Source organism: Palaemon carinicauda, chromosome 37, assembly GCF_036898095.1.
Source record: "Palaemon carinicauda isolate YSFRI2023 chromosome 37, ASM3689809v2, whole genome shotgun sequence".
NCBI lineage: Eukaryota > Metazoa > Arthropoda > Malacostraca > Decapoda > Palaemonidae > Palaemon > Palaemon carinicauda.
Genome location: NC_090761.1, coordinates 73,888,370 through 73,910,622, shown reverse-complemented (window position 1 = coordinate 73,910,622; position 22,253 = coordinate 73,888,370). Strand labels below are relative to the sequence as shown.

The 22,253-nt window shown below is 30.6% G+C and overlaps 1 protein-coding gene across 4 annotated transcripts in view; it reads right to left on the bottom strand.

Annotated features, from left to right (window-relative positions):
• Positions 1-167: 167 nt before the first annotated feature.
• LOC137629398 (myogenesis-regulating glycosidase-like) overlaps positions 168-22,253 on the bottom strand; it is a 75,048-nt gene continuing 52,962 nt past the window's right edge. For 3 of the 4 annotated variants that reach the window (XM_068360641.1, XM_068360640.1, XM_068360642.1), the window contains 7 exons: positions 12,386-12,481; positions 11,364-11,459; positions 10,477-10,709; positions 8,262-8,419; positions 6,228-6,382; positions 2,555-2,711; positions 168-863 (listed from right to left, as the gene is read on the bottom strand). In XM_068360641.1, coding sequence (XP_068216742.1) covers positions 664-863; positions 2,555-2,711; positions 6,228-6,382; positions 8,262-8,419; positions 10,477-10,709; positions 11,364-11,459; positions 12,386-12,481 — 1,095 coding nt within the window. In that variant the 3' untranslated portion in view covers positions 168-663. The remainder of the gene's footprint in view (positions 864-2,554; positions 2,712-6,227; positions 6,383-8,261; positions 8,420-10,476; positions 10,710-11,363; positions 11,460-12,385; positions 12,482-22,253) is intronic. The other variant, XM_068360643.1, reaches the window with a different exon arrangement.

Sequence of the window (22,253 nt, the reverse complement as noted above, 5' to 3'; positions counted from 1 at the left end):
GCCTGTTTTCATCACCACACTGGGCAGTGCAGATTGATGAGAGTGGGGGATTTCTGTCTGATCGCTCAGAGCAAACCAACCTAGTATATACACACCCTTTCGACACGCTACTGTATCCACACTATGCAGAAAACCACAGGAAGACTAAAACAAGGTATTTGGTCTTTGCCAGTTTTATCTCTTATCAAGTGATTACCAAAATGTTTGGTACATGGTGAAAAGAGTGACATGGTATATACATAGTTGGCCTCGATTATTTGTATTTTATAATTGATATAAATATTGTGTAATGCATATTTATTAGGATAGAAATATATTAACATATATTGACGCTTAAGTTCATATTCTAATTGCTTTTACGTAAACTTATGCTCTCGGATTTTCCATTTTAGCATTTTAGCTCCTCTGCAATAAATAATATGATTTTCATCCCTAGCTTGAACAAGTGCTACATTATTGTCTCAAGTAAAATAAGGCATCTTTTGATGATTTTTGATTTAATGATTATACTTGCACAGGAATAAACTTTCTCTTGTAGGTCAGTATATAACTGAAGAACTTGACTGGTAAAATATGAAAATGATTAAACCATACTGAATATTTTTAATAAACCCTAATTTGTAGAATCCTTCGGCATATCCAAAAAAGTAAAATAAACTATCACTAAAGTTCTTTTTCAATCTCTTTAGTAAAATAGATGATGCTATCCTGGGTGATATTTTCTAGGGAATAGACCTGAGGTCCCTGGTAGTAGTATCCTGTATCAACCCTCTTCCAGTTGCCTGGAGGAATGACAACTCTGAGTATGTTGGAGCCTTCGTGGACTATTGGGGTCACCAGAATTTCATTCCCCAGTAAGAACTCTGTTGGCATAGAAGAGTAAAGAATAAGAAAAGAAACAGATTACTGACAGTCAAATGGAAGAGCATTCAGGTGGGCCGCTTGGACTAAAATATACAGTGCATTAATGAAAAAAGAGGCAGTTTATTGACAGTCAAATGGAAGAGCATTCAGGTGGGCCGCTTGCACTAAGAAATACAGTGAATTTCACCACTGATCTCTAATTAGAAGTTCTATTAGACGTAAAAAAGATGCTTCAATGAAAATAAAATCAATATCGGCTCTCTGATCAGTCAACATCTATGACGTTTCAAACGCTTCCAGAATACTGAAATTACAGCCAGAAATTTGCTCAGACTCGATTATGCATTTGCTGGAGTTGCATCCTAATTGCAAGATGTATTATATTTAGTTCTTGAGAAGTAGATATTATATAGACTTGGTATAGGTATATCATCCTTAATGTATATACGAAATATGTAATCCTTAATAAGCTTGAGAAATATATCATCCTTAAGGAATGTAAGAAAAATATAATCCTAAAGGGATAATATATATGCTATCCTTAATGAATACAAGAAATATATCCTCCTTAATTTATATAAGAAATATATCCTCCTTAATATATATATATATATATATATATATATATAAAATATATTCTCCGTAATATTTAAAGGGAATATGCAATCCTTAACAAGCTTGAGAAATATATCATCCTTAATGAATTATTATTATTATTATTATTATTATTATTATTATTATTATTATTATTATTATTATTATTATTATTAATTGTAAGAAATATAACATTCTTAAGGAATGTAAGAAATATATCCTCCTTAATGTATATATGAAATATGACATCCTTAATTAGCATGATAATTATGATATCCTTAATAAGCATGAGAAATATATCATCCATAAGAAGTGTAAAAAGTATATCATCCTAAAGGAATATAAAATACGTATCCTCAATGAATATAGGAACTATATCTACATTAATGAATATAAACAATCTATCCTTAATGAATAAAAGAAATATGCCACCCTCAATGAGCATGGTAAATATATTATCCTTATCTTTAATGAATATGAGAAATGTGCCATCCTTAATGAGCATGACAAATATATTATCCTTATCTTTAATGAATAAAAGAAATATGCCATCCTTAATGAGCATGACAAATATATTATCCTTATCTTTGATGAATAAAAGAAATATGCCATCCTTAATGAGCATGATAAATATATTATCCTTATCCTTAATGAATGAAAAAATATGCCATCCTTAATGAGCATGATAAATATATCATCCTAAATAATGAATAAAAGAAATATGTCATCCTTAATGAGCATGATATATATATATATATTATCCTTATCTTTTATGAATAAAAGAAATATGCCATCCTTAATGAGCATGGTAAATATATTACCCTTATCTTTAATAAATAAAAGAAATATGCCATCCTTAATGAGCCTGATAAACATATTATCCTTATCTTTAATGAATAAAAGAAATATGCCATGCTTAATGAACATGATATATTATCCTTATCTACCACCCAAAGCTAGACAACATCCACAACTTAACTTCCTAAAGTAAAATATGCAAAATCAAAAACAATTCCAACTGGAATAGCAATTCCTAAAGATCTACGATTTGGAATGAATTCAAAAATAGAATCTGAATGGACATTCTAAAACCTACGTTGGTCAGCAGTTAAGCAAATATCTTCCTCAGGACAAAGCCACCACGTTGGGCGAGCAATGGGGGTCCCTTTGAGAACTGCTTCTTCAGCGAGCGAGATTATCAGGGGAGAAAACTGTTTGTGAAGTGATGTTACTGTCTTGCATCGTTCTGTCATCTGGGGAGAGACAGATACTGTTTATAAGGCTATACTAAGGTGCATCTAGTTTTCAAGAAGGCTTTACGTAACTTATTTCATACGAAGGGAATTGTAATGAAATTTAATTGTAGGAAGAAGTATAACTTGATGTGACTGAAAATATAAACTTTAACGTTTATTTTCTATTCAGCAAAACTTCGAAATATGAGAGGAATTGAAAAATAGGCGAAAGGTAATGATAGTGAACATAACTAAGAATTGTAGGAATTCCTCATACAAGTGGGATTTGGAGAGCCCATTTTTCTCTGTTCATACATACATATACATAAGCATATATATATATATATATATATACACATCACATATATGTATATAACACACACACACACATATATATATATATGTGTGTGTGTGTACAGTACATAACATATATATACGTACATATATATATATATATATATATGTGTATATACATATATATATATATATATATACACATATTTGCATATATATACATATACATATATATATATGTATATATATATATATATATATTATATATATATATATATGTATATATATAAATATATATATATATATATATAGGTATATAAATTAAATATATATGTAAATATGTATATGGGTGTATGTATGTGTGTATATATATATATATATATATACATATATATATATATATATATATACATATATGTATACATATCTAAATATATATGGGTGCATATATATATATATATATATGTGTGTGTGTGTGTGTGTGTAAAATACTCATAATTGCTTTCTGTCACTTTCATCACGAGTAAAAACAATTTTCTTCCCCGGAGAAGACCTATAAAGTATAAAGATAGTATTATTTCAGTATTTTCCTTACCCAATAAATTTCAAGTTTTGCCAAAAATCAAACATTTATAGTTTGAGGAATCCCTCCCTCAAAAAAAAGTAATAAATAATACCTCAAAAGTCTCGATGAATGTGTAGGATTTGACACGAATTCAAAGTGATATGTAGATAAATCTTATTAATCTTTAGGAGATGAGTCACAGGTAAAAATAATAATTAATATCAAAATGTTTTCACCCAATTCACACGCTTTAAAGCCATTTTTTTAATTAAGGTATTCGATATTAAGCTTCTTACTTCACGATATACTCAAGATATATCTTAATAGAAGTGATTTCTGATGTCAAAGAGTCTCAACACATTTTCGTTTACCGTTTGATGGAAGACCAACACTGCTACGTCAATTTAATTTTGTATAGCACCGAATTTCAGAAATTTTTTATCAGATGCTTGCACAGAGAGAGAGAGAGAGAGAGAGAGAGAGAGAGAGAGAGAGAGAGAGCTTTATTGCAACACTATGAGCACACTTAACTTTGTTTTCAGTAAATTATAGGAATTGGTACAGAAACATAGGCTAATTTTCAACGTAAACATCTCCATTTCAGTTTGCACATTTGCCAATTGAAAAATGAGTCATATTTGACCAAAAATACCATCAAAATGGAAAGAATTTTCTGACCATACAAGCTATAAAAATCCTGGTTGGCATAAGACCAACATGATACAGCTTTAGAATAGAGCAAGATATATTTTTGTATAATACAGTTCTTATGAAAATTTCATATTTTTTTCCTCCTACAAAAATTTCATAAAAAAAAAAAATCATAATAAAATTGTTTTTTTTCGATCACATACCTCAACACCATAACGCCAGGGCAATATCTTATTTTTTTCCTCATACAAAAATTTCATAAAAAAAAAAAAAAAAAAATCACAATCTAAATGTTTTTTCCATCACATACCTCAACACCATAACGCCAGGGCAATATCTTATTTTTTTCCTCATACAAAAATTTCATAAAAAAAAAGAAAAAAAAAACCATAATAAAATTGTTTTTTCCATCACATACCTCAACACCATAACGCCAGGGCAATATCTTATTTTTTTCCTCATACAAAAATTTCATAAAAAAAAAAAAAAATCGCAATCCAAATGTTTTTTCCATCACATACCTCAATACCATAACGCCAGGGCAATATCTTATTTTTTTCCTCATACAAAAATTTCATAAAAAAAAAAAAAAAAAATCGCAATCCAAATGTTTTTTCCATCACATACCTCAACACCATAACGCCAGGGCAATATCTTATTTTTTTCCTCATACAAAAATTTCATAAAAAAAAAAAAAAAAAAAATCGCAATCCAAATGTTTTTTTCCATCACATACCTCAATACCATAACGCCAGGGCAATATCTTATTTTTTTCCTCATACAAAAATTTCATAAAAAAAAAAAAAAAAAATCACAATCTAAATGTTTTTTTCCATCACATACCTCAACACCATAACGCCAGGGCAATATCTTATTTTTTTCCTCATACAAAAATTTCATAAAAAAAAAAAAAAAAATCACAATCTAAATGTTTTTTTCCATCACATACCTCAACACCATAACGCCAGGGCAATATCTTATTTTTTTCCTCATACAAAAATTTCATAAAAAAAAAAAAAAAAAAAATCGCAATCCAAATGTTTTTTCCATCACATACCTCAATACCATAACGCCAGGGCAATATCTTATTTTTTTCCTCATACAAAAATTTCATAAAAAAAAAAAAAAAAAATCACAATCTAAATGTTTTTTCCATCACATACCTCAACACCATAACGCCAGGGCAATATCTTATTTTTTTCCTCATACAAAAATTTCATAAAAAAAAAAAAAAAAAAAAAATCGCAATCCAAATGTTTTTTCCATCACATACCTCAATACCATAACGCCAGGGCAATATCTTATTTTTTTCCTCATACAAAAATTTCATAAAAAAAAGAAAAAAAAACAATCATAATCTAAATGTTTTTTTTCGATCACATACCTCAACACCATAACGCCAGGGCAATATCTTATTTTTTTCCTCATACAAAAATTTCATAAAAAAAAAAAAAATCACAATCTAAATGTTTTTTTCCATCACATACCTCAACACCATAACGCCAGGGCAATATCTTATTTTTTTCCTCATACAAAAATTTCATAAAAAAAAAAAAAAAATCACAATCTAAATGTTTTTTTTCCATCACATACCTCAACACCATAACGCCAGGGCAATATCTTATTTTTTTCCTCATACAAAAATTTCATAAAAAAAAAAAAAAATCACAATCTAAATGTTTTTTTCCATCACATATCTCAACACCATAACGCCAGGGCAATATCTTATTTTTTTCCTCATACAAAAATTTCATAAAAAAAAAAAAAAAAAAAAAAAATCACAATCTAAATGTTTTTTTCCATCACATACCTCAACACCATAACGCCAGGGCAATATCTTATTTTTTTTCCTCATACAAAAATTTCATAAAAAAAAGAAAAAAAACAATCATAATCTAAATGTTTTTTTTCGATCACATACCTCAACACCATAACGCCAGGGCAATATCTTATTTTTTTCCTCATACAAAAATTTCATAAAAAAAAAAAAAAAATCATAATAAATTGTTTTTTCGATCACATACCTCAACACCATAACGCCATGGCAATATGGAAAATTGCATTGCTGGCATTAAGGCGTTTGCTTGCGCCCACCTCAGAAAGAGTTCTTCGCTCGGTTGTTGATCATAAGAATTGCCTCCAATCATGTCTGGTAAGACGAAGGGATAACCCATTACACCTGTTAGTGGAAGCATTGTTATTAGTGATTCTACGTATCAGTGTTGCCAGATTATCAGATATGGGGATTTATCCCTAGATTTAGGGATTTTGGGTGTCTAATGGGGGATATTCTGTACACATTTCTATGAAGAGGGAACCAAACTTAGTTAATCTTTATATAGATTTGTGGAAATGGGGATTTTAGCGTTATTTTGGGGGATTTTTACAGAAACCCATCTGGCAACACTGCCGTAGTATCTAGTTTATATAGGATAACGTATATACGAACTCAGAAATGAAGCTATAAGAGAGATTACTGGCGTGTCATATTATTATTATTACTTACTAAGCTACAACCCCAGTTGGAAAAGCAGGATGCTATAAGCCCAGGGGCTCCAACAGGGAAAATAGCTACGTGAGGAAAGGAAAAAAGGAAAATAAAATATTTCAAGATGAGTAACAACAATAAATATCTCCTATATAAACTATAAAAAACTTTAACAAAACAAGAGGAAGAGAAATAAGATAGGAGTGTGTGCTCGAGTGTACCCTCAAGCAAGAGAACTCTAACCCAAGACGGTGGAAGGCCATGGTACAGAGGCTATGGCACTACCCAAGACTAGAGAACATATGCCATATGTGGATGAGATCATGGTGAGGGATAGATGGGGATGGTTTGGGCAAGAGAGCTTAGTTCACCAAACTTTCAACGGGGCTCCAGAAGGCACTAGAAGAGTTGGAAGACCCTGGCCTACATGGCCAAGGGTTATGAAGCTTGAAGTGGGAGATGATCAGTGGAGAAGTATTGATTGAAAAGCTTAAGATAGAGACTACTGGGGGAAATCTAACCGAGGCCTTTGCTTCAATAAGCGTAGGAGGAGGAGATGATGTTGATGCTGATGATGTTGATGCTGATGATGTTGATGATGATGATGTTGATGATGATGATGATGATGAGGATGATGATTTATGAGCTATTTTGTTCCATATGAAGTCTAAAATTGTTGAATCGGCTAAAATAAGTCTCTTTTTATAGTTTATATGTGATAGATCTATTTTGATGTAGTTACTGATTTTAAACTATTTTATTTAATGTTGTTACTATTATCTAAACTATTTCCTTTTAATTGTCCATTACTTCTCTTTTATTTTAGTTATTTCCTTATTTCCTTTCCTCACTGGGCTATTTTTACTTGAATCTTAAAAACCACAAATGTGCAATGTTGGAAGCTAAAATTTTCCCCCAATTTGAAATGATAAATATCTAATCCTATATTGCTTAATCAATCACCTTTGGAAGCTGAAAATCTCTCTCAATTTGAAAGAATATCATCTCATCCTGAATTTTCACCCAATCGAAAAAATAAATATGGCATAATCCTAAATTACTTTAAATAATTAACATTGTTAGTGGAATTTCTCCTCAAATCGAAGCAATAAATATCACGTAATCTTAAATTACTTGAAAAATAATTTTGGAAGCTGAAATTATCCCCAAAAGTGAAAGTATAAATATTAACTAACCCTAGATTACTTTGAACAAGCCACTTTGGAAGTTGAAATTCTCCCCCAAATTGAAACAATAGATACCACCTCATCCTAAATTACTTTAAAAATGCAATTTTGGAAGCCCCAATTCTCCCCCAAATTGAAACAATAAACACCACCTAATCCTAAATTACTTTAGAAATGCAATTTTGGAAGCCCTAATTCTCCCCAAAATTGAAACAATAAATACCACCTCATCATAAATTACTTTAAATATCCAATTTTGGAAACCCTAATTCTCCAGCAAATTGAAAAAATAAATATCATCTAATTCTAACTTACTTTGAACTAGCAAGTTTAGAAGCTGAATTCTCCCCCAAAACTGATCCATGTCAAGAAGTTCTTCTTACCAAAATGAAGAAGAGACGGGACCAGTGTCCTTAATCCATTCTCTTCGCTCCAGACGGAGTCTTTGTCTAGCATCCTGACGAAGACAGGATACTCCTGGGTGCCCCTCCCCACTCGCGTCTCAATCATCCTGCCAAACTTTGTCAGGCCTCCGACGAATCTTGGGAGAAAGTCGTTAGTAAATTACAGTTTCATGATGAGGTTCGTGTAGGGAGATCTGCTTAACACTGGTTGGCAATCTTGTTTGAGTTTGGTAACGCAAATGCGCTGGAGAAACATGTTCCTTAACAAGATAGAATGTCTGTCTATTTATCTATCTACCAAGACCTGTCATGGTAATCTAACATTACCCAGAAGGTCGGGAATCATTCATTGAAAACCAAGCAGATATTAATATAATTCCTTTTTACAGTGAGTGTTATTATTCCAATCATCATTGTTAAAAGGAAATCTGACTATCGTAAAATACTTCTATATCATGAAAGGAAATAATAAAGTAATCTACACACACAAACACACACACACACACACACACATATATATATATATATATATGTATATATATATATATATATATGCAATTCTTAGCGTTTAAATCATTTCGTAGATATAGGTAAAAAAAACCCGATTTCCGAGTATAAGCATTTATAAAAATAATCCCACATTGACCATTCCTAGATCCTTCACACGAAATTTTAGGCTTTGATAACGAGCCTTCGAGACTTCAAATCCGTTCCACTAAGCAAAGAAGATCAGACGATATAAAAATAAAAACAATTCTATTCAACTAAGTTCGTATCAAAAGTGAAAAAGTTGAATCAATATTTTTTTGCGTAAGATCAAAGAGAATTTGACTTGAAAGTCGCCAATACGCTGAACACCATCAAGAGAGAGATTATGGAGATTTTATTTTTTATTTTCATGAAGCTGATTTTGAGGTCATTATGGAATGATTGAGGCTGGAGCATGTGATCTTGAGGAAGTAAATTTCTCTCTTTTCATGAAAGGGAGTTACTTTTTTACTTGGACTCGGAATGTTAAGGAGTTGTATATGATGAGTAGAGAATGTGGTTAAGATTTTGCAGAATTACACATACACACAGCCACACATATATATGTATATACTGTATATATATATATATACACACATATATATATATATATATATAAATATATACACATATATATACACATATATGTAAATACTGTATATATATATATATACATACATATGATATATATATATACATATGATATATATATATATATATATATAAATATAGTATATATATACATATACAGTATATACATACATATATATACTGTATATATATATATATATATATACATATACGCACACACATGAAATATATATAAACATATATATATATATATATACAGCAACCAAACACCACCAAAACCAATGCAGCTCTTTTTTGTCCACTTCAGGACAAAGACCACAGACATGTCGTTATTCATCTTTAACGTCTGGCCAATTTTTATCACCACGCTGGCCAACTGAAGGTTAGTGATGATGGGAAACTTCAGTCTGATAGCTCACAGTAAACAAAACAAGTATCGGTGACCCTGACTAGTACAGCTTTGTTGATCATAGATATTCACAAACTATTTCACCAAGTTGAGGTATTACATAATAATTTTTTATTCATATTACAGAGGTACATTTTAAACTCTTATGGCCAACCAAAAGACTTAACTCATAAACGTAAGCGACATTATAACGTAGAGAAGAGTTGAAGAAGCTGGACAGCTAAGTTAAAAGTGGTATAATGAATAGGTGAAAAGCCAAAAGACAAAAACTAATGACGTCTTCAGGAAATCCCAAATAACTTTTTGCTCTGCTGCAATGAGAAATTTAATTCGAATTACCCTTAATGATTCAATACAGGTTCTAACTTCTACAGTCTTTTTTATAGTTTATATATGAAATATCTGTTTTAATATTGTAACTGTTTTAAAAATATTTTATTTTAATTTTTCATTGCTTCTCATATCGTTTCATTATTTCATTATTTCTTTTCCTCACAAGGCTATTTTTCAATGTTGGAGCCATTGGGCTTATAGCATCCTGATTTTCCAACTAGGATTGTAGCTTAGCTAATAATAATAATAATAATAATAATAATAATAATAATAATAATAATAATAATAATAATAATATTGGCTCTACTGGCATGAACGAATTAAATTCCTTACTTCTTGGAGTAGACATTAGGCCAAAAACATTGGTCAGTATTCCTCAGAACGTAGGACTTTGGCATCCAGGATGTTTCTCCGGCATCAAACTTGAAGGAATCGACTCCTGTGGATTCCTGAAGGTCTAGGAGCTTCTGAGTCCACCAGCTGACAGCTTCAGGATTGCTGAAGTCAATGAGACCAGCTCTTGAACCCTGCCACCAGGAGGTTATTTGTGTGATGCCCATTTCGTCCTGTGAATGATGTGGAATATTACTGTTATTGTCTTAATGTCCTTATATCAATTTAGTTAATGATAGTGTATAAGAAACGTCAATTTTTCGCTGATGATGAAATGTTCCTGAAAATTGAGATTTTGTAAGCTAGCTCCATAAAATTTCTCATAGATAATTACTGTTTTTTCTTATATCATAATATAGAAATATTTTATAGGAAAAAAGGCAACCTCAGACACACACACATATAGATATATGTATATATATGAATAAATATATATGTATATATATATATATATATTTATATATAAATACTATATATATATATATATATATGTATACTGTATATATACACACATATATATATATACATATATATATTTATATATATATATATATATATATACATACATATATATATATATATACATATATATATATATATATATAATTTAATCCTTGAAATAGCAAGTAAAGTTTCCTCGCCAACTACATCATAAACAATTGTCTTTAAAAAACATTTTTTTTTTCACACAATTAAGATCTTGACAGAAACTTTTATAATAGGACAATTAGCGTCCACACACAAATAAATAATAATAATAATAATAATAATAATAATAATAATAATAATAATAATAATAATAATAATAATGTAATATAATATCCTACCTTGATGAAATATCCTTGCTTGTCTCCCTCTGCAAATGATTGACATTCCTCGTTCACAAAAGGATGGATCCAAAGTGTCACTCGAAAACCTTTGTCCTAATTAATATGAAAAAAAAAGGAAACATATCATATGGAATTTTGCTTCTTAAACGAAAACCTCTTTTTTTTGGCCTTCAATGACAAGTAACTTGTTTTCAGACTTGAGTCGGTTACAATTTTTTACCCCCTTTTTGTGTTTGTGTGTGTGTTTGTTTGTGAACGGCTTCCTGGCTATAATTTTAATAGTAGATTAATGAAACTTGCAAAAATTAATTGTTATGTAAAAAAATATGAATGATTAAATATTGGGAGGTCAATGTCAAAGGTCAAGGTCAAAACTCAAAGGTCAAGGTCAAAACTCAAAGGTCAAGGTCAAAACTCAAAGGTCAAGGTCAAAACTCAAAGGTCAAAATCAAAGGTCAAGGTCACGGTCAAGCAAAATGTCCAATTCCCGTAATCAGCCATAAGTTTGGACATCGTTGTCAAAGAGACTTCAAACTTGGTTCATATTGGAGTGTATGAAAATAAACTGAATTATATCAAGTATTTAAAAGCTTAAGTTATTTTTGGTAAGAAACATGCATGAGAGCAGGCAAACTAAAACAAAACCACTGCTCTTGGGAACAACTTGTTTACGATTATTTTATATTTGAGCCCATAACTGCAAAAACATTAACCCCCCTGGCTAATTAAATCCATTTGCAGCTTTATTTATTTTTCATATCCCGCTAAATGAAAACAAACAGAATATTAAGCGAAAACTACAGCCAGCATCCTGTTTGCTATCTATGATTCGGTCATTAAAACTGGCCTATTTTGACCTCAACCTCACCTCTGGAAACGTTTTGAACAAGGAAATGTTTCCATTTTAAAAAAAAGGGTGTTAACGAACGTTGCCTCTATGAAATGGGAATATCCTTGTTGGGATATATAAAGAGAGAAAATACAATAAGTTGAATATGGAAACATTGGCTGATGCTTACGCGTAGTTCTTCAATGAGCCTCTTTGGATCCTGGAACTTTCCAGGGTTGAAAGTAAGGTCGCCGTAACATGTCTCCCAGTTGTCATCAATCTCGATCTGAAATTGTCATGGAACTTAGTTGTTGTTGTTGTTGTTGTCGTCATTATTATTATCATTATCATTATCGTTATCATTATCCTTATAATAATGATAATGATAATGATTATGATAATAATAATAATAATAATAATAATAATAATAATAATGATAATAATAATAATTATCATTATTACTATTATTATTATTATTATTATTATTATCATTATTATCATTATCATTATCATTATCATTATAATAATAATAATAATAATAATAATAATAATAATAATAATTATAATAATTATCATTATTTCTATTATTATTATTATTATCATTATTATCATTATCATTATCATTATCATTATCATTATAATAATAATAATAATAATAATAATAATAATAATTATTATTATTATTATTATTATTATTATTATTATTATTATTATTATTATTATTATTATTAGCTAAGCTTCAAGCCTAGTTGGAAAAGGGAGATGCTATAAGTCCAAGGGCTCAAACAGGGAAAAATAGCCCAGTGAGGAAAGTAAATGAGGATATAAATAAACGATAGGAGATATAATGACCAACTAAAATCAAATATTTAAAAAAAAACAGAAAAAAACGATATATCATTTATAAACTAAAAAAAGAGACTTATGTCAGCCTGTTCAACATAAAATACATTTGCTGCAAGATTGAACTTTTGAAGGTAAAGGTATTCTAATTCGAATAAAATGATGTTAGTTGCATTAGGATATAGATAGGACAGAAGGAAATGGTGTGTATGAGAGAATTGATCTAGGCCCATTTTGCAAAATTTGTTCTGTGTTTAGGGCACGTATTTCTAGGATAAGATAATCAGTCGTTCTATCACAATTTCCATCGAAGACGGACTAGGCAGGAAGTCCTTATGTCAAGGATATAATTCTTGACTAACGAGAGAGAGAGAGAGAGAGAGAGAGAGAGAGAGAGAGAGAGAGAGAGAGAGAGAGAGGAGAGAGAGAGAGAGAGAGAGAGAGTGTGTTACAAGGATTTTGGATGTCTCAAAGACTTTTGAGTCCTTCCGCAGAGAATCCTTTTGCTCTTGGGTAGAGTGAGTTATTTCAAGCATTCATAGCTGTTTAAAAATCTTTTTATAATCAATAAAAGTTCATGGAATTCAATATTAACTTACTTTCTATGAGGTGGAAATTTGATATTTCTAATAAATAAAACTATGAGAGAGATCACTCGAGGGCCATATGTGGATGAGATCATTGTGAGGGGTAGATGAAGATGGTTTGGGCATGCTCTTCGCACTCCCCAAGAGAGATTAGTTAAAATTTTCAACTGGGTGCCACAAGGCACTAGAAGGGTTGGAAGACCCAGGCCTACATAACTGAGGACTATGAACGTGAAGTGGGAGATGATGAAGGGAGTATTGATTTTAAAGTTCAAGATAGAGGCGACTGGCGAAATCTAACCGAGGCTCTTTGCGCCAGTAGGTGTAGGAGGAGATGATGATGAACAGATTTGCAATAGCATTAAGTCAACAAATTGATCTTTGCATAGCAAAATTCAAAAGAAAAACCTTGAACAAATTTCAATAAATCTTGCAGAAAGATAAAATCTTATTAATAGAAAAAGGCTATTTTTCTCACGATAATTTGTGGTAATTATCTGTCGAAATACTTATGCCTCCTTTGAACCACAAATTTAGAAAACTTACCAATACAAAATACTATTTTTTCACGTAATTTTTCCTGTCAAATAACTTTTGAAATACTTATGACTTCTCTATACCACAAATTTAAAAACTTTCTAATATAAAAATTCTATTTTTTTCCCTGGAAATTAACTATCAAAATACTTAAACCTCCTTTGTACCACGAATATAAAAGCTTATCAATAGCAAAATTGCTATTTTCCAAGTAATCTTTCTTGGAAATTAACTATAAAAATACTTAAACCTACTCTGTACCATAAATTTAAAAACTTTCTAATAGAAAAATGCTATTTTTCCCAGTAATCTTTCCTTGAAAATAACTATCAAAATACTTAAACCTACTCTGTCCCACAAATTTAAAAACTTTCTAATAGAAAAATGCTATTTTTCCCAGTAATCTGTCCTGGAAAATAACTATCAAAATATTTATCCCTTCTTTGTACCACAATTTTAAAAACTTGCTAAAAGATTTTTTTTTTTTCAGGTAATCATTCCTGGAAATTAACTATCAAAAATACTTAAACCTTCTCTGTTCCACAAGTCTAAAAACTTACTAACAGCAATTATTCTATTTTCCCCAGTAATCATTCTTGAAAATTAACAATCAAAATACTTAAACCTCCTTTGTACCACAAATCTAAAAACTTTCTAATAGAAAAATGCTATTTTCCCCAGTAATCATTCCTGGAAATTAACTATCAAAATACTTAAACCTCCTTTGTACCACAAATCTAAAAACTTTCTAATAGAAAAATACTTTTTTTCCCAGTAATCTTTCCTGGAAAATAACGCTCAAAATACTTTTCCCTTCTTTGTACGACAAATCTTCCTAACAGCAATAATGCTATTTTCCAAGTAATCTTTCTTGGAAATTAACTATCAAAATACTTAAACCTCCTTTGTCCCAAAAAATTATTCTTACAATATTCACACAAAAGACACCAACCTCGAGAATTGAAAGTTATGAAAAGCGATCGTTTCTGACATTCTAATTATAAAAACTTTCTAATAGAAAAAAATGCTATTTTTCCCAGTAATCTTTCCTGGAAAATAACTATCAAAATACTTAACCCTTCTTTGTACCAAAATTTTAAAAACTTGCTAAAAGATTTTTTTTTTTTTAGGTAATCTTTCTTGAAAATCAACTATCAAAATACTTAAACCTTCTTTGTACCACAAGTCTAAAAACTTACTAACAGCCATGATGCTATTTTCCCAGTAATCATTCTTGGAAATTAACTATCAAAATACTTAAACCTTCTTTGTACCACAAGTCTAAAAACTTACTAACAGCCATGATGCTATTTTCCCAGTAATCATTCTTGGAAATTAACTATCAAAATACTTAAACCTTCTTTGTACCACAAATCTAAAACCATACTAATAGCAAAAATGCTATTTTCCTAGTAATCTTTCCTGGAAAATAACTATCAAAATACTTAAACCTCCTTTGTACCACAAATCTAAAACCTTTCTAATAGAAAAATACTTTTTTTTTCCAGTAATCTTTCCTGGAAATTAACTATAAAACCAATTAAACCTCCTTTGTACCACAAATCTAAAACCTTTCTTATAGAAAAATACTTATTTTCCTAGCAATCTTTCCTGGAAAATAACTATCAAAATACTTAAACCTCCTTTGTACCACAAATCTAAAACCTTTCTAATAGAAAAATACTTTTTTTCCCAGTAATCTTTCCTGGAAAATAACTCTCAAAATACTTAAACCTACTCTGTACACAAATTTAAAAACTTTCTAATAGAAAAATGCTATTTTTCCCCAGTAATCATTCCGGAAATTAACTATTAAAATACTTAAACCTCCTCTGTACCACAAATTTAAAAACTTTCTAATAGAAAAATACTATTTTTCCCAGTAATCTGTCCTGGAAATTAACTATAAAAATAATTAAACCTCCTTTGTACCACAAATCTAAAACCTTACTATTAGCAAAAATGCTATTTTCCCAGTAATCTTTCCTGGAAAATAACTATCAAAATACTTATCCCTTCTTTGTACCACAAATCTAAAAACTTACTAATAGCAAAAATGCTATTTTCCCAGTAATCTTTCCTGGAAATTAACTATAAAAATAATTAAACCTCCTTTGTACCACAAATCTAAAACCTTACTAATAGCAAAAATGCTATTTTCCCAGTAATCTTTCCTGGAAATTAACTATAAAAATAATTAAACCTCCTTTGTACCACAAATCTAAAACCTTACTATTAGCAAAAATGCTATTTTCCCAGTAATCTTTCCTGGAAAATAACTATCAAAATACTTATCCCTTCTTTGTACCACAAATCTAAAACCTTACTAATAGCAAAAATGCTATTTTCCCAGTAATCTTTCCTGGAAAATAACTCTCAAAATACTTATCCCTTCTTTGTACGACAAATCTTCCTAACAACAATTATGCTATTTTCCCCAGTAATCTTTCTTGGAAATTAACTATCAAAATACTTAAACCTCCTTTGTCCCAAAAAATTATTCTTGCAATATTCACACAAAAGACACTAACTTCGAGAATTGAAAGTTATCAAAAGCGATCGTTTCTGACATTCTAATTAATAAGCTAACAATACAACCTCAGTTTTCATCCGCATTCAAAGACACGATTTAGTTAATTGGCTCTAACAAAGCGTGCATCCTGGTCCTTAGCCAATGGAAGCTTTGGATTAACTCTTGAGTGAACAGCCCATTGTCTCCTCTAAATGGATGTTATTTTGAGTTGATTAGAATTTCAATGTAACGCCGAGATGTTTTGACGGGATTAAGTCGTTATATCTCGATGCAGGATTCTCTCCCATAGTTCCTGATTGAATATCTTTCTCGGTGTTATTTCTTGCAACAATGAAATGCTCTGAATGGGTTCGTATTGTTCCTGAGTCTCATTTCACTTGAACTGAGAAGTGAATATCTCTTATTTATTTTTTCAATTAAAAATAAACTTTTTTCCACATAATTATCACTCATCTTAATGCTAAGACTATCTTTCTCTATCATAGATCATTCATCCGAATTAATCTGGTTATTCACTAGCACTGAGAAGCAAATATCTCTTATTTATTTTTTTTGATTAAAAAATAAACTTTTTTTTCTACATAATTATTACTCATTTTAATGTTAAGACTATCTTTCCCTATCATAGATCATTCATCCGAATTAGTCTGGTGAATTCAATAGCACTGAGATGCAAATATCTCTTATTTTCTTAATTAAAAATAATTTTTTTTCCACATAATTATTACTCATCTTAATGCTAAGACTATCTTTCTCTATCATAGATCATTCATTTGAATTAGTCTGGTCAATTCACTTGCACTGAGAAGCAAATATCTCTTATTCATTTTTCAATTAAAAATAAACTTTTTTTTTTCTATATAATTATTACTCATCTTAATGCTAAGACTATCTTTCTCTTTTATAGACCATTCATCCGAATTAGTCTGGTTAATTCACTTGCACTGAGAAGAAAATATCTCTTATTTATTTCTTCAATTAGAAATGAAATTTTTTCCCCACATAATTATTACTCATCTTAATGTTAAGACTATCTTTCCCTATCATAGATCATTCATTTGAATTAGTCTGGTGAATTCACTAGCACTGAGAGGCAAATATTTCTTATTTATTTTTTTTTTCATTTAAAAATAAACTTTTTTTTCTATATAATTATTACTTATCTTAATACTAAGACTATCATTCACTGTCATTGATCATTCATTCGAATTAGTCTGGTCAATTAACTTGCACTGAGAAGCAAATATCTCTTATTTATTTTTCAATTAAAAATAAACATTTTTTTTTCTATATAATTATTATTCATCTTAATGCTAAAACTATCATTCACTGTTATATGATTAGTCAAAATAGTCTGGTGAATTCACTTGCACTGAGAAGTGAATATCTCTTATTCATTTTCAATTAAAAATAAACTTTTTCCTATCTAATTGTTATTCATCTTAGTGATAAAACTATCATTCACTGTCATACGATTAGCCAAAATAGTCTTGTGTTTTCACTATCACTGATAAGAAATTCTTCCTATTAATTTTTAATTAAAAATAAACTTTTTTTTTTCCATATAATTATTATTCATCTTAATGCTAAGACTGTCTTTCATTGTCATACGATTAGTCAAAATAGTTTGGTGAATTCACTTGCACTGAGAAGTGAATATCTCTTATTCATTTTCAATCGATAATAGTAATTTTTTTCCATCTGATTATTATTCATCTTAAAGCTAAAACTATCATTCACTGTCATACGATTAGCCAAAATAGTCTGGTGAATTCACTTGCACTGAGAAGTGAATATCTCGTATTCATTCTCAATCGATAATAATAATTTTTTTCCATCTGATTATTATTTATCTTAAAGCTAAAACTATCATTCACTGTAATACGAGTGCCCAAAAGTCTAGTGATCTCATTACACTGAGAAGCAAATATCTCATTATTCCAAATTAAAAATAATTTACCAAATATTTATCTGTGCTCCTCCAGGTACTAGAAGAGTTAGAAGACCCAGGCCCACATGGCTGAGGACTATGAACCGTGAAGAAAGCAGGAGATAATGAATGGAGAAGTATTGATTTAAAAGCTCAAGATAGAGACGACTGACAAAATCTAAATGAGGCCCTTTGCGTTAATAGACGTAGAAGATGATGATGATGATGATGATGATGATGATGATGATGATGATGATGATGTACTCATTGTTTATCCTAATGCCAAAACTATCATTCACTGCCATACAAATGTCCAAATTTGACGGGTGCTTCAGTACTTCTTAAATATATATTATTTTAAATGAGGAGTATTGTAAAATTTGTCCTAAATATTGATGTAATTTGACTATTCATGATATGGACAAATGAATATAATTTAAATTTCCTGTTTTCGTTTTTATTATTGAACAAATGTCTGTAATTCTTACATCGCTAAGTACTGCATTTGCAACGAGTCCCAAAACTACTCTCTATAACAACGTCGTTCTCTTCAGCTACCGTAGACCCCTTTTCATCCTTCACTCTATGATGATTTTATTCATTAGCCAACGTCTTCTAATAGACACTCCCCTAATACTAAATTTCTCCTCTAAATCTAATTCTCAGATCCATTCCCTTATTCTTGATCACAGCATTTACTTCTTAATCGTATTATTTCAACTCCTTTGATGTCAACTTACCTTCATTTAATACCTGACTTTACTGCCTCGTAACCTAATACTTGAAGAGCTCTTGCTTGAGGGTACACTCGAGCACACTAATCTATCTTGTTTCTCTTCCTCTCGTTATTTTGAATATCTTATAATTTATATATGAAAGATTTATTTTAATGTTATTATTGCTTTTAAACTTCTCTTGTAGTTTTCGTTTTCCTTTCCTCACTGGGCCATTTTCCCTGTTGCAGCCCTTGGGCTTATAGCATACCGCTTTTCCAAATAGGGTTGTAGCTTAGAAAGTTATGATAATAATAATAATAATAATAATAATAATAATAATAATAATAATAATAATAATAATAATAATTCCTTTTTCCTAAACTCCTATATCTGCCAGAACCTCCTGCTAACAAAAGGACCCCATTTTTAAAAATTGACATACTCCCCATTGACTCCTTTCACGCCCAGTGTACGAACATATATGGGTCTGATATCCTGTCAAGAAAATTATCCTGAACATCCTGACAATGATATAAAAATATCTTAAATAACTCTGGTGCCAAAGTCTGAAGGTTTAGGAACCTAAAAGGTCGAGATATTATAATTGCTGAATAAAGAAGATTTTCTATTATTACACTGTTAAAAAAACCGTAAATTTAATCGGAAATTCTCCATGAAAATATACCATTTCCAGCCATGTTTCAATAAAATACAGGCGACCGTAATTCTTACCTTATTTTGTTATTATCTTTTACGGGCTGGTGACCGTAATATCACTCCTTTACGTCAATATATCCGTTTTTTAAAACGGTAAATGCCTGGTAAAATTTATTCCAGGATTTTTACCTTTTTTATGAAAATATTTTAACAGTGAAACATTAGAATATAAAATAAGGTACACAGGTAATAAGCAACTCAGTTTCGACACACAACAATAGATCTGCTGCATATCAACAATTATATAGAGGGGAATACTTATGTAAAGATTCGTGTAACCTTCTAGAGATATGAACGCAAACAATTATTAACGCATTTATATGAACAAGAAGAAAAAAACATTTCCTATCGTTATCGTAAACGTGTGAACAAATATTATGCATGGAGATAAAAAAAGTGGACAGAGAGAGAGAGAGAGAGAGAGAGAGAGAGAGAGAGAGGAGAGAGAGAGAGAGAGAGAGAGGAGAGAGAGAGAGAGAGTTACAAGGATTTTGGATGTCTCAAAGACTTTTTATTCCATTCATGGAGACTCCATTTGCCCTTGGGTAGAGTGGATTGGTTTTAACCATTTAGAAGGAGAGAGAGAGAGAGAGAGAGAGAGAGAGAGAGGAGAGAGAGAGGAGAGAGAGAGAGAGAGAGAGAGAGAGAGTTACAAGGATTTTGGATGTCCTCAAAGACTTTTTATTCCATTCATGGAGACTTCATTTGCCCTTGGGTAAAGTGAATTGGTTTAACCATTTAGAGAGAGAGAGAGAGAGGAGAGAGAGGAGAGAGAGAGAGAGAGAGAGAGAGAGAAGAGAGAGAAAAAAAACGCTTGTCAGGGATACGTATGTGAAATATTAACATTAATAAGAGAGAGAGAGAGAGAGAGAGAGAGGAGAGAGAGGAGAGAGAGAGTGAGAGAGAGAGAGAGGAGAGAGAGAGAGAGAGAGAGAGTATCATAGAAAACGCTTGTCAGGGATACGTATATGAAATATTAACATAATAAGAGAGAGAGAGGAGAGAGAGAGAGAGAGAGAGAGAGAGAGAGAGAGAGAGAGAGGAGAGAGAGAGAGAGAGAGAGAGAATTATAACAAACACTAATTTTTCAGCGATACGTATATGAAGTGTTAAAATTAATTACAGTTAACAAACGTTAAAAGCATGGCGAAATGTTATCTGGAACATTCTGAGAAATCTCCAGGTTTAATGCATAGAGTCTACATTTTTTTCTTTCATTAAGGAACATCAAAGTAATTTCAGTGCTTCAGCTTTGAGTGAGGACAGAGAGAAGGAAGATCTGAGAAACGTTTGGAAACGTTAGGGATAATTAAAGGATGGTGGACACTCAAAGGGCTCCAAAGGTTCAAGTTACATTGCGAACTGGTAAAGCCATCAAACGTTCTGTGCTTGCAGTGTTAGTTCAGGAATCAAATGTTAAGCAACTGAGATATTAAAAGAGGATGTTATTATTATTATTATTATTATTATTACTAGCCAAGCTACAACCTTAGTTGGAAAAGCAAGATGCTATAAGCCCAAGGGCTCCAACGGGGAAAAATAGCCCAGTGAGGAAAGGAAATAAGGAAATAAATAAATGATGAGAATAACTTAACACTATTTGAGATAACCATGATTTAATAGTAGAGTTTTCGAAAAGGATTTTAGTCATATAATGAATATAAGAATTTTTTGAAAAATAAAAGTATAAAAATTGCCTTTATAAAAATAGAAAAAAAAATATCTTGAGCAAATGTGATATAAATTACCTCAATTTTATTAATAGAAATTATTTGAGATAGTCGAGACTTAATAGAATAATTTTTTAAAAAGATTTTGATAATCCCTGTAAAACATTTCTAGTGTTGATTTCCTAATCTTCTTCCCCATCGTTATCCTTACATTAAGGGGTCGGTTGCTTGATGCGCCGTCTTCAATGGGTTCGATCAAAAGCATCCTCTTACACCAAACCTCTTCTCTCCATTGCATACTTCCCCTTATCTCGCTATCTAATTTTCTGCCTTCCTCTTGATCTTCTCCCCCTAACAGGTTCCTTCCAAGCCCTACTCACTTCCTCCCCACCATCCATCCTCAACACATGTCCACACCATCTCTGTTGTGACACTCTTATCATGTCGATAATCTTTATTACATTTGATTAGTGAGAGGATATATCCTAATATTCCTCTTAATTCATATATTCAACATAGTTTTCT